At 44.1% G+C, this 14,338-nt stretch overlaps 1 protein-coding gene across 4 annotated transcripts in view; it reads left to right on the top strand.

Moving 5' to 3' along the window:
* Positions 1–14,338, top strand: part of LCORL (ligand dependent nuclear receptor corepressor like) — an 88,095-nt gene that overhangs the window by 65,453 nt on the left and 8,304 nt on the right. For 3 of the 4 annotated variants that reach the window (XM_048509089.1, XM_048509091.1, XM_048509090.1), the window contains one exon: positions 430–5,231. The exons of the other annotated variant lie outside the window; for it this stretch is intronic. In XM_048509089.1, the coding sequence (XP_048365046.1) occupies positions 430–5,231 (4,802 nt within the window). The remainder of the gene's footprint in view (positions 1–429; positions 5,232–14,338) is intronic. 4 annotated transcript variants of the gene reach the window in all.

Raw genomic sequence — 14,338 nt, 5'->3', positions numbered from 1 at the left:
AATTCCTGTGGAGTTCAGTGTCATTGTCATATGGCTAAAAATATACTTATGAACATAGCCATGGTATGTTCGTTTATTTAAATGAACAAAATATTATCCATTCACAGTGATACAAGTTCTATAGTTAGACTATGGAGCACAAGGTGCAACTAAATGCATATATTTAGCTGAGAAAACCTCTTGCTGATGCTTTTTGGTAGCCATGCTGTATTTTTCTCACTTAACGGTGATATCATTTAGCATACCACATAGTAGCTCATTTGTACATGTTTTCTACTTACTGCATAGCCAAATCTCTCTGGGAGTGTAACATCTCTGTAATAAAATTTCCAAATGATTTTGTTACCTTAAGATAATTAGTCATTGATCATAATGTGCCGAGCTTTACTGTAATTTACTTTTTGTTTTGATCTGCTTTTTTGTTTTCAGTTCAAGTACAGCAGCTGGTGCAAACTCAGAGGAAACAACTAAATTGGAAAGAGGAAAGTCTGCTTTAAACAGAGTTTTGGAGTCGTTGTGTCTGTATCATGGCCATCAGATTCTAGCTATGTTGCAATTTTTAATCCAAGGACAGAATATCAGTTTAATTTGCCATTGCCAGCTATCACGTGTTATATATTCTGAAACATCTGAAGATGATCTACACAATCCTGTTGGCAGCTGCAGCTGCTGCATGTTCATGCCAAGGTGCTGTTTACAAAATCAAAGACCAAATTCTTTTTTACCACCTCTTTCTGCCTGCGCGGATGACTCAGATTCTTTCTCGTGCCAATATGTAGCTGCCAGATATTTTGACTCTGTGTTGAACAAAGGGATTACTCCGCCTCGCAATGTTCATAGGTGCTGCCCCAAACAGTCACGGCAGTTTAGCAGCCACCCTGCAAGAGTAGCGCTTTGTGCGCATCTTCGTTCAGCCAAGCAAAAGACAACCAAAGCTAGAAGAGGCCGCAGCCCTTCACCGCCTTCCTTATCCCCTGTGGAAGCAGAGGAATATGATTCTTTGGAAGAATCACTTGCAGGTTCTTTAGCTTTAGATAACCAAATTGAAACCAGTTCTAAACAGCCTCCATCCCTCTTGCCAGCTGAAAGAAGTTGCTCTGTGTGTGAACCTAAAGATAAAATACGCTTTGCCGAAGCACCCGATAACTCAGAGGACACTTTTCTGCCTGTCAATCGAGAAAATCGCCTTATAAATTCCGATAAGCTTGAAAAAGTTGAAAATGTAGCGGCCTTTCAAGACTTAATGGATCGCATTAATAAGAAATTAAAATTGATAGAAACTACTGATATAGCAAACCCTGCCAAATTGTTGAAGAGCAATGGGAAAACCGAAGCTGACACTAAACTGCAAAAGTTTATAGCATCTCTCTTACGCAATGCTAAGACAAATGATTATAATTTTACGGAGCTGTTGAGCCAACATGACACAGAAGTAGAAAACAAAATTGTCCAAACCAGATTTTGCAAACGACAAGAAACCTTGTTTGCAATGCATAATTCCCCTGATTCCTCATTGTCTCGACGGCAGTCTTTGCAGATCAAGAGAGAACTTGCTAGTCTCGAGGAAACCTTGATAAGGAGAAAGGCAGGTTCAGAAAAGAAGATGAAAACGCCTACAAAAAAAAACAGGCTATCATCACCAACTGACAATCATCCTGTGCTAAAAGATACCGGTTTACAAAATCATGAAAATAAAGACAAGCTATTTTCTCCCATTACATCAAAGTCTTTGGTGCATTGTCAAGAAGAGTCACTAGGGCTACCTCATAACAATTTAGAAACCAGTTCTGGTTTTGTGGCACTTTCAACAAATGACTCCACAACACCCCATATCAGCTTGGTTGAAATGCATGGAGATTGTGCAGCTGAAGGTCATACAGATCGGGTCCATGTAAAGGGAGAGGATAACAGTATATTGGAAGGGACCAAACATAACAACATTATTCCCCCTGTGTGGTGCTCTGTGTATGTAACAAATAATTTTTTGTTTTCCAAGCCCTCAAAGGCAAAAAAACCTCCTGATTATGTAGAAAGACAGAAAATGTTGAAAGATTTTCAGGCAACAACATACAGCAACGAAGATATAAATAAGATCGTACAGAACACAAATCTGCATGTGGTGGTAGAACGTTTGGAAGATAAAATAAACATTGCTCAGAAGACTAAAACTCCATTGTTCAGCGGATATAAAATATCCAGCAAACTGAAAGATATTCAGAAGCATAATGCTAACAGTCCTAAATCTGGTTTTCTTATTAGCATGAATGAAACTGGAAGCAAGAGTCAGTATGTGCTATCGCAGGCTCGCGTGCCAAGTAGCAATCATACCAAGGACTGTGTGCCCATTAAAGAAAAAGAAATAATTGACCAAGGATGTAAAAGTATTCTAAAATCGTCATCTTTTGGTTCATCTGTATCGACTTCCAATAACGAAAACCTTCAAACAGGTTCTAATGCTGGGGATGGTTCACCGGTTATAAAATACACTAGTCCTGTAAAACTTATGTTTCTTTCAGAGATTAACAGTAGCGAAGGAGTCAAATACACTTTAACTTCAGTACACGATTCTGCTAAATTAAACATTGATCTTTATGCTGTCCAGAGGGAGAATGTAATTTCAGAAAAACAATCAGAAATACAAGATCGTACTAAAGATCTTTCCGCTGTGGAATGCGTCTGTGAGAATAGTCATAAAAATGAAGTGGATTCTCCTCTGCCTGCAATAATTACTAATAAAACGAATCCCAATGAGAACAAATCAGGTGAAGAGACTGTGGAACAAAGCAACAATGAATCCTGCCTGAAAAGAAGACCTGGTAGACCCAAAAAAATAGGTCCTCAAGTTGTGAAACAAGTTAAACGGCCGATAGGGCGACCTCCAAAGCCTAAGACGGATGCGGCTGAAAATGCCAACCATCCAAGTGATTCCATTAGTGCTGGGAAAGGTTCCAATTCAAATGCAGAATTACCAGAAGAGGAAAATATTAACAAAAATATTACTGTAACAGTTGTCTTTGGAAGATCACGAAGGATTAAGAGATGTGTTTCTGAAGGTAACCTCAACGTGGTCAGTGTGGTTCCGAGTCCTCCTGGCAACGGCGATGCTGCAAGCGAGTCTGCTCAAGCAAAGCCAAACTTACAGGCCAGAAATGGTTTGCCAAAAAACAAAGCTATGCAAAATTTAATTTCTGAAAATAAGACCTGTGCAACAGGGTATGAATATGTGAGGCCTTTGGAGAGCAGCCTAATGCTGCCGTCCCACTGCAGCAACATTGTCAGACCAAACCAGAAGCCTTTAAATGTGACTAGGAAACCTGGTCGGCCAGCAAAAGTCAAAATATCTGGCATATCCGTGACTGTTAATCAGATTTCATCTCAGGAAAGACAAGTGAGCATCAGCAGCCGCCTGCCGCCTTTAGAGCAAGACACTGTGTTAGAAAAAAGTGTAGCACCGGAGGAGGATCCCAACGAGTGCAATACGAGGGATGATAGAAAAAATGTTCCAAATGATGCGCAGGAGGGTTGTTTGCACAGTGAAACTGCAGTAGCCTCCAAGAGGCCTGAAACTCCTTTGAGACAATCCCTTAGAGAGAGACAACCGTCGATGCCTTTTTTAGAGTCGCTAGCATCTTCTAGCTCATTATCTTGTCAGAGTGCCTTTCTACCGAAATCATATAAGTGCTGTTTGAAAAATGGTAAAGATCAAAAATTGGAATGCGACTCAAATGCGGGCGAGCCACCCAAAGATACCTCAGTAAATGAGAATTCAAGAAAAGCAAACAGAGGTTCTGAGAATCATAAGCGGAGGTCTTTCAGTGAAACTTCACCGGATCCCATTGTTTCATCCAATTCTTCCCTTCGATGGTGGGATCCGTCGATTTCTAATGATTCCTTGTTAAAAGAACTGAACAGTCGATACGAACATATGACAAACACTTGGTTGCATGTCAACGGAGAAGATTTTGGGAAATGCCTGTATGAAGAAGGGTGTCCTATTGAGCAAGATTGTAGTGTTGAAGTATCAAACTCCTTGGACTCCTGCATTTTACAGCTTGAAAACTCGCCTATAAAAATGCTTTTCCAGAAAAAATGTAGTATAGATGAACTGTGTACGTGGTTTATGCAAACAACGGAAACACAGTCACTGTCACTAGTGAGAAAGGCAAATGCCCGCGATCCTTTTGAAGTGATTAGTACAAGGCAGTTTAAAATGGGAACGAGACAATCTGATTGTAATTCTAATCCTTGCAGAAAGCACTTTAAAAAGTTTGCACTATCTACACCTTCAAAATCTGCAGGACAATTGCAAATTTTGAATAAAATGGTCAGGTCTCGAGTCTTCAACAGGAAGCCTAATTTTACATTAGCTAAATTAAGAACAGAACTTGAGAATTTGCAGCATGATCGATGGAAACAAGTGAAAAAAATATATAATTATGGAATGGGTAACTGGAAATCTAAAAAAAGAAACTTGCGGTTTTTCTGCCAAAGCCAGTGTTTTGCTGATAGAAGTAGAAAAATTAATGATGCTCTGGGCATGTGCAAGGGAAATGATACCGTAGAAACCAAATCACCTGCAGTTCTGGTGGAATCCCACAGAAACATGTCGTCAACTGAAACAGAAATGAGAGATACTTATCTTCAACAGAAGACACAATTTCCTGACCTCAGCACACAGCCTGATTTAATAAATAATTGCAAACCAAGTGCACAGTTGACGTACTTTAACCAGCAAAATAGTGAAAAAGCACAGATCCCTGGAGAATTTGGTGACGGGGTATGGAATGGCAAACCCTTTAAAGACTGCAGAATATTTCTGAAGAAACTCAATCCCAGCAAAGACCAACGTTCATTTCATAACAATCCTGCTGTTTGTACTCCGGAGTCTCTTGATCGTAATACTAGTCTTAGCTATGTTCAGGAGAGAAGGCGTTGTACTTTAAGGTCCCATTCTTCGAGACAAAATGTGTCCAACAGGTGTGAAAAGAAAACAGAGACGTCTAGTGGAGTTAAACATTCCAGCTTGGTTAAAGGGCTGAACATCGAACAAGGTAGCAGGAAATCGAGCAAACGGGTCACTTTTGATGACAGCCCTACCGAGGTCCCTAAAAGAATGAACAAGAAAAGGAGAATACAATGCAAGCCCACCAATATGAATATAAGAAACCGGGACAAGAGGCGATTATGCAGCTCTGGCCAAGTGTCCAGTTGTTACTCAAAATACCAACTAGGTAAGTTGTCTCTCATCTTCCCACCCCCTACAAAATCTTGTTAATTTTGCATGACAGTGAAACAATGAAAGCAAAATATCCTGTTTAGGAACGCAGTCCATAATCTTCTAAGCGCAGCTTAAATGAGTTGGCTCAAAATATACGTCATGCTGGCCAGAGGGTACTTTTGCTGGTGAAGCAGAAAGCCATTTTATTATTAATTTATTTATTATTTCGATTTTTATACCGCCCTATCCTCGAGGGGCTCCAGGTGGTGTACAACAAAATTAATACAAACAAGTTAGGGGCAAACCATACAAATAAAACAACAACAGCCCATAAAACTCCAACATTAAAACATGCTACGTTTCATTAAAACAGCGGTGATTTCATAATAAAGGCACCCGGAGAATCGTTTCCTTTAAAACCCTCCCCTAGGGAGCAGTCGGACTCCTCCATAGGAGGATAATCTTGATGCAATCAAACAGGGGCGCCATACTGATTTTGCTAATTTACCCCTTCCTGTCACAGATCCCTTCTTCCCCCTACCAACACCCACACTTTTCTGGAGCGTCTCTTGGCTTCCAAGAGCAGAATTTGGGGGGCTACGTTGACCGCAGAGGGATCCTGCTCCACCACTCCATTGGCCGCACTTTGGAGCAAACACAAGATCCCTTTTGAAATCAGACTCTCCGGCTCCTTTTTCTTTTCCAGGCATGCTGAGCACAGTCTTGAGGAAGTTAGCTTGTCCTGATTCCATTTGATATCAGAGGAGGCTAAAAAACACCCCTGGCCTGATGTATGTTCTGCTGCCAGACTGGGAGCTGTGCACGCAGATGGGAGTTCTGCATGTAGCCCCGTTCAGGAACCCAAGGCTGAGCTTGTGCATCACTAAGCTGCAACAGCATGTGCGGTCTAAATGGATGTCAGTGCTATTTATTTTTATTTACTCATGTAAAAGAGTAAAAGAAGAAGGGTAGGTTTTGATACTCTGCTTTTCCCTACTGCAAGGAGTCTCAGAGCAGCTTACAATCCCCTCCCCCACAAAAAGGTACCTTGTGAGCAGTGGTGGGATCCAAAAATTTTAGCAACAGGTTCCCTCGCCAGCCCCCCCTCAGCAAAGGGGGCAGAGGTGTACCTAGGCAAACCTGAGCCCTGGGCAAAACCTGTGTTGGATGCTCCCCCCCCCCATGGGCAGCCACCCCACCACGACCCCCCCAAATTTTTTTGCACCAAGTCATTTCTAAATCATCATCACATTATAGAAAATACCCCAACTCACAAATCTGAACACAGCAATGGTGAAACACACAGGTTCTTTGATAGAGACTGGTGAGATAAAAGGTACGAAAGGCTGAGAATCAATTAATTGCAGTACCTGAAAGGGATTAACCTAGTTCAGGGAGTTACATTATTAGTCGCAATTGCTATATGGAACCTTCACGTTCAAAGGCAGGATGCCTCTTGGGGAGGCGAGGGCATGGAGACGGAAAAGCGGACCCAATTAGTAACCCCCTCTCGGCACACACAAATAATTAGTAACCCACTCTCGGGAACTGGTGAGAACCTGCTGGATCCCACCTCTGCTTGTGAGGTAGGGTGGGGGTTGAGAGAGTTGTGAAAAACTGTGACTGGCCTAGGGTGACTTCATGCGGAGGAGCAGGGAAACAAATCTGGTTCGCCAAATAAGACTCCGCCATCCATGTGGAGGAGTGAGGAGTCAAACTCGGTTCTCCAGATTAGTGTCTGCCACTCCTAACTACTACACCATGCTGTGTGTATGTGGCCTCTCAAGAAACCTGCCGGAAGTAGTTTACAAAACAACACCAGTTACTCAGTAAACATGTACCTCTCCTGACCTACCATTCTGACAATGCTCAGAACTAAGGAAATCACACTATCTAATGAGCATTTTTGAGGACAGCCTTTTGCACATCATGGATGTAGGAATCAGCATGCTGGAGCCTTTTGCCTCAGAGGAAGGCTCCTTCTGACAGGAAAGTGCCTCTCCTTACCATCCTCATACCTTTGGGATCTCAAGCTTCATGTAGCCACCTATGCTCTGTCCCGCCAAAAGATAAAAATGTGGCTCTGTGTTGTGCAGCAGAAGTGAAAGCAGTGTGCTCCTGCTGTAGAAAATAAGTCCTGATATTAAAATGGCTGCCGCAGATCAAACCACCAGTATCTCTGGAGTCCCTTGACCTGAGCAACTTTAAATGTGTTCTGCTCAGTGACCCCTAAGAATTCTCCCCCACAAATTGGGTTTAAAAAAAAAAAATCCAGACTTCCGATTTTTCCAAAATGGCCACCGCAGGTAAAACGCCTGCCTCTCTGGAATCCCTTGGACTATCACAGCCTTTTTAAGTGCTTGGGTCACCTAGAGATTCTCCTCCTCCCATCAGTTTTTTTCAAAACTCAAACCTTCCAATTTTGTCATTTTTTCCTGGTTTCCTTTTTTCACTTCAAAGGAAGTCCAGGAAGTGGCTGTGGATTAATTCAACATTGAGGTTCTATCTCTCTGTGAGACAAGGTATAGAAGATGCTAGTTTGTAGCACGGAGTTAAAAAATATTCTTATAAAAATGTTAGGTGACACTTGGAGGTATATTAGGTACTCGGGACACTAAATTATTAAATTTGGGGAGTAGGTTGGTTGTGTGTCTGTGTAAGAGAGAGAGAGAACAGCGCATCTTCTGTGGATTGTCAACTAAATGAGATGCTGTTCATTTGTTTTTCCCCAAATTTTATATTCCACTGTTGCCCCTGAGCCATTTTAGTGACATCATTCAAAGCGGTTGTTCTCTATTCAGTAAATGAAACAGAGCCAGTAAGCGACGCGACGCTGATCCCCTTTTCACTCATTTGCCTTCCAAGGATAAAAAAAATGAGGGAGGCAAAGGAGGGGAGGCATCGCTTTGGTTTTCCTGCTGATTGTCTTGAATGTGTCCTTTGAGTCAATCTCATCTGCACTCAAATGAAAGTGTCCTAAAAGAACTGTCTTTCACAGCCTCATAAATCGGTATGTTTGTTTTCTGTCATGCATGTACAAAGAGCTCTCTCTGGGCTCCCCTTCCTCCTCTGACCCTGGGGCTCACTGTCTTTATCCCTCTGCTTCAGCAGCCGGGACTCGGGTTTTACTGCTCCACAGGAGCTGGAGGGGTGGGATTAGACACTTAGGGGTGGGCAGAGGGCCAGAGGAAGGATAGAGCAACGGCTGCTTAATCTGCTGCCTTTGCAGGGAAGGGCAAGATCCTCAAGTTGTGATTTGGTGACCGAAGGCTTATTTTAAGGTGTATTTATTTTCAAAAATCAGATTTTTTAAAATCAAAGCAGAATCGCAGATATGCAGACATTAGTGACAAGTGCTGCTGCTTACTACATGGTTATGTTTTCAGAAAAATCAAACCCTGATAACTTTTTTCTGAGTCTTCCATTACTTCCCTTTAGACTTGTGTTTGTGTTCTTTTCCGTTCATTCTGTGTTGTTCATATTTCCATACTTCAGCATTTTAAAAAGCTCACGGGACACCCCTAAAATCAGAGCAGACGACATTTCAGATCCACTTTATTTTGCCATCCCAAACACCCCCCATGTAATTAGATTCAATTACCCTCTTCAGTGAATGTAGAAATGTTCCCCACTGCAGACCATGTTTCCAGCTGGAGGAGGGATTCTTGCATGTAACAGACTGAATGTATGAGCATAGCATTAACGTGAAAACCCTAATGTTGCATCTCACAATGTTCCAATTCACGAATTGAGGTGGTAGCTTTGATGGTGGTCGGGGGAGCAAATAGCAAGGAGACAGCTGTTGGTGCTGTTGCCCTAAACACACCATTCCATTGCTGGAGCAATTGACACACCTTCTGCTTGCTCCCCCAGAAATCTTTACATGCAGAATAACAATGCCGAATTTTCGCAAGATTCGTCTTGTGAAAGTTTGAGCATGCACTGGGTTTAAAGACAGTTGGGGAATGTTAGCTTCTTGAAACAGAAGCAATGAGAGGTGGAGGACAGACAGAGTTGGGGAAGTTCTTATAAAGCCCCCATGTAACAGATGACTCTTCCAACATTCTTTCCTCAAACTTTTTGCAAGCTCTTTCGTCAGGTGTGTGTTTAAAGAGAGGTCTGTTAAATATATTTATTCCAGAAACACATATCAAATCAAATTTTATTATTATGGTCAATCGCCAACAAAAGCTTCTGCAAAAAATTGCAAATACAAGATTAAAAATTACATGAACATCTTACAAAACTTAACATAACCTTGCTGACATTCTGGAATGCTAAAGCATTTTGCTTACATTTTAACCTAGCAAGGTGCAGCTTGTTTTAAGTACTGCAGCACAAAATTAAGTGGTCAGTAGTGAAACTGGTGGTTTTTCATCTAATGAAAGCATTGGGCAGCCTCATTCATAGCCCATTGCTTCCAAGAGGGCTTTACGGCAGTGCGGGGAGTGAAAAATGGAGAATGGAGTTGGGGGGGGGGTTTGAAAGGATGGCATAAGTCCAAGGACCAGGGGGTTGCAAGCCCAGCCCTAAACCCCAGGAGGAAGCTGACTAACGTCAGTTCCGTGGAACACCTCAGCCCCCCGCCCCAGCTGGAGTCTAATTGGGATGCCGGCACACTTATGTGGTGACCCAAACTTCTGGGTTTCAGAGTTGGGGAGCAGTTGCCCACCAGCATGTCTGCCTCCTCTTATAGGGTAAGTTCCCTGGGGTAGGGCAAACGTGCCAGCACAAGGCCACGCTGCTCCCCCAAGCTCTTTCAGCACTGCCCCCAGGGGGCTGTTAGCCAATGACAAGTGAGGTTGGCCAGGGAGGTTATTGAGCAGAGGTGCATCTCTGGCCCCTTCCTCATGGGCCCAAAACAGCGTTTTAAGGATGGTAAAAACACCGTTTGGGGAGAAAACTTTGCACAGCCTCCATTGCTGTAACAAAGCTTCAACACTCTAGCAATTCTTTCCAAAAATGGTGCTCTGCAAGAGGCACTTCTGCTCCAGCCGCGCTTGCGGTTTTTAAACATTTCCGGTTCACGTCTGTGCAGGTACGCAGGCGTACAGGGTCGTATCGGGGTCTCACGGAATGTCAATGCTGTGGGGTTACATGTGTGCATTCCTGTGTAGCTAGGCAGAAATGAGCGGCCAACAACAACAAAAAGGCCCACCGTCATGCAAAGTCTCGCAGCCCTGCCAATGTGCTTGCTGTCGATGGGAGGTCCGGCTGTGCGAACGGATCGGGGCGACACCGGTGTTGTTTACACCATTTGCACAGCGCTGAATTTGGCCCATGCGGAAGGGGCCTCTGTTTCTAGCTAGTGTCCTGATTTACCACATCTGTTACACCCTTCTGAGGCCATTGTCCAAACTAAGAAGGGTGTTGCCTCTATACGTGATTGCTGCTGGATGAAATTAAATCAGATTTAAAAAAAACAATAACTTAGGGCAGGGGTGGGTAATTATTTTTTCAACGGAGCTGCATAAGAAACAGAAAATATTGTGGAGGGCCGGGCCAAAAGGCAGGGGGGCGAGGCACTTTTGAAAGCCCCGCAGAAGCCAGCAGCCAAGGCAACCGGCTTCTTCGGGGCTTTCAAAGACGCCTCACTCCCCAGCACGGCAGGGGGGCCAGTCAGGGTAATCCGGCAGGCCGGATGTGGCCCGCGGGCCATATAATGCCCAGGTCTGACTTAGGGGGATCCAGGCTATGGGTTGCTACTGAAGATACCCGTCATGCTCTGGTAACGTTTTTGTAACTGTTGTAAGGTATTTAGACAACTTATCTTACAACAATTGTAAGATAAAGAGCACTTGACCAGGTCCTCTTTAAATTCGCCATTGCTTTATAATTTGAATCCTTCATGAATCAGAATAACACGTTGACTCACCCTCCCACTCACTTCTGAAAATTACAGTCCCTGTTTTTAAGTTTCCCCTTTGTTTTTTCCCCCTAATCTGGGTGTTAGGGGGAAGAGGGAGCCTTAATGAGTAATCTTTTTTGGCGAGTGGGCGGGTTAAGAATGGAAGTTAGGTAGAAAAGACTAAAACCAATGGAATCAAATAATACGTAAAGAATTGGATACAATTGTGTATATATTCTGGGGTGGGATTTAATCCCTGCCCATGTGAATGGAAGATGCTTTCAGTCACTTAGGGAGACTGGCAAAACTTTGGCTGATTCCACATGGGCCAAAAACAGTGGTGTGAAAATGGTGCGAAAACAGTATAAACTCTTTTACACCGTTTTAAACCCTTTTACACTGTTTTCACACCGTTTTCACACTGCTGTTTTTGGCCCATGCGGAATCAGCCTTTGCCCCGACAGCACGTTTTTGTGCTGCATGGAGTGCTCCCTGGGGTGGGGGGGGAGGGGAGGTCCTACTAACCCTGGGAGGTGAACTTGGAGGGGGAAGGACTTGAGGCCGCTGTTGGAAGGTGTTCCAGAAAAGGGACAGCCTTTGATCCCATCTTATGCAGCATTTTTCACTATGACAAGAAGACTTAGGGTTTTCCAAAGGGTTGCTCTTTTGCATCTGTGCTCCAACACTGGATTGTTTGCATTGTCTGTAGTTTCTTCATTGCATTTTAATTTTCTCATTGTAATTGTTGCTAGCTGGGGGCTTGACTCTTCTGGGTGGGGGGGGGAGGGAAACAGTGGTAGTTTCACTCTAGAGTTTCACTCTAAAGCAGTGAAAACTGTACAGAATTGTGTTCAGATTCTTTAGTTTTGCCCTTTCTGAAGCCAAATGCCCATAATGGATTCAGCACCTGCCCTCTTCCTCTTCTTCCTCCTCTTCTTCTTCTTCTTCCTCTTCCTCTTCCTCTTCCTCTTCTTCTTCTTCTTCTTATTATTATTATTATTATTATTATTATTATTATTATTATTATTATTATTATTATTATTGATTCGATTTGATAAACCGCCCTACCCCCAAAGGGCTCAGGGCGGTGTACAACAAAACAACAACAACCATAATCAAACAAATCGAATAACCCCAGTTAAAATACAAAAGCTTAAAACTATAGCAGCAGCATCCTACAATAAATAATTAATAATTAATAATAAAGGGCGTCTGGCATCACACCCCAGTGATCAAAACCTGGGAGTGGACAAATTCTGGGAGGGGGCTGCCAGATGGTCAGGTGCACAACCAGTAAACAGGGCAATGAGAGGGGCGGAATCAGCGGCCGGTCCCCCCAAAAGCCCGGTGGAGCAGCTCAGTTTTACAGGCCCTGCGGAACTCCCCAAGGTCCCGCAGGGCCCTAACTGCTGGAGGAAGAGCTTTCCACCAGGCAGGGGCCAGGGCAGTACTTACATTCTCAGGAAGAGAAATACTAAACCTGGTTTGCTGCCACATTCTAGAAATCTCATAAGTGGTTTCCACAGATTTTCAAGGTAACAAAATTAGTTTATATTGCCCCTGCTTTCCCCGTGTTTAATTCCATTATAGCTATCCCAGTGGCATATGGGAAAGGAGAACTAATTGCAAAATTAGGTGGATGTTATCCTGCCTTTATGCCTTCTTGATGGGGCAGCAGTGGCGCAGGGGTTAAGAGCAGGCTAATCTGGAGGACCGGTTTGATTCCCCGCTGGAGCTGCTGGAGCTCTGGAGGCTTATCTGGGGAATTCAGATTAGCCCAGTGGCATTGCACCCACGGGGGGGGGGACGCCCTGGGTGAAGCCGCAGCTGAGGCATGGCCAGGCCGTGGAGGGGGCGTGGCAAAGATGTTCCAGGGTGGGGGCAATGCGGCAGGGGTGCAGGGCACACGCGCGACCCGGGCTTAGTTTCCCCTCACTCCGCCTCTGGATAGACTGTGCATTCCAGCTGGGTAACCTTGGGCTAGTTACAGTTCTTCTGAGCTCTCTCAGCCCCACCTACCTCAAAGGGTAAGCCCCTTTGAGTCTCCCTCCCCCTCCCTTGCATGCCACCCCTTCCTCTCCCTCCCCTCCCTCCTCTTCTTCTTAACATCACGTTGGCAGAATTCAAGTCCAAAAAAGATAACAATCGTATAAAACAGCCTAACACTGAATCCGACATAGGTTCCTTCTCCTCGAGTAACATGAGCTGTGGCTGGTGGCAGTTCTTCAGGGTATCTGAGTTCCTGCCGAAGTCAGGGTATTGTCAGCAGACAAAATGTGCACCGCGCTGCTCACGTCAGGTTCCTCCAGAGCACCTTTTTGTCTCGGCGGCATTTTAGTATCCTTGAACTGGAAGTCAATCTCTGTAACTGCAATTCTTTTGTGTCGGTATTTACAGCACCGATCCTAACTTTGCTTTTTGCTAACGAAAGGCACTTCCAGCGGCAGAAGAAGTAAGAGCAATTTCCCCCTCTCAGTTTAACCTCCATGTTGTTTGTTGGAGACCACTACTGAGCGCAGGTTTTCGGAAGGCGTAGCAGTCAGTTGAAGGTTAGAAAGTTCCACGAGGCTGTGGCTATGCTCACGTAGCACAAGATCCACGCCAGTGGCTTTTTGCATCAAAATATTAGTTTGCAGCATGCAGTAGCTCTGGGCTGGACCTTGAAAGTTAAGAAGAAGAGAGAAGAATTTGGATTTATATCCCCCCTTTCTCTCCTGCAGGAGACTCAAAGGGGCTGACAATCTCCTTGCCCTTCCCCCCTCACATCAAACACCGTGTGAGGTAGGTGGGGCTGGGAGAGCTCCGAGAAGCTGTGACTAGCCCAAGGTCACCCAGCTGGCGTGTGTGGGAGTGCCCAGGCTAATCTGAATTCCCCAGATAAGCCTCCACAGCTCAGGTGGCAGAGCGGGGAATCAAACCCGGTACCTCCAGATTAGATACACGAGCTCTTATCCTCCTACGCCACTGCTGCTCCTCAGAAGCTAAGCAGGGTTGGCTCTGGCTAGTATTTGGATGGAAGACCTCCAAAGAATACAAACTCAGGCCAACCAGCTCTGAACATCTCTCGCCTTGAAAGCCCAACTAGGGGTCACTGTAAGTCAGATGTGACTTAATTGTTTTTTAAAAAAAAGATCTTGGCAATGATTGTTAGATAAACTTCTGTCTTAAGTCAGAATCTTTTGAAATCAAATTAATTAACAAACACTTAATTTCTGTTTCCTTCAACAGTTAAAAATGTTGCTCAGCACTCCTAAAAACAATTAGGCAGGAAG

This window comes from Sphaerodactylus townsendi, linkage group LG10 (assembly GCF_021028975.2).
Source record: "Sphaerodactylus townsendi isolate TG3544 linkage group LG10, MPM_Stown_v2.3, whole genome shotgun sequence".
Taxonomy (NCBI): Eukaryota; Metazoa; Chordata; class Lepidosauria; order Squamata; family Sphaerodactylidae; genus Sphaerodactylus; species Sphaerodactylus townsendi.
Note: the sequence above shows the minus strand (reverse complement) of the source record. Positions and strands in the feature narration are given on the sequence as shown.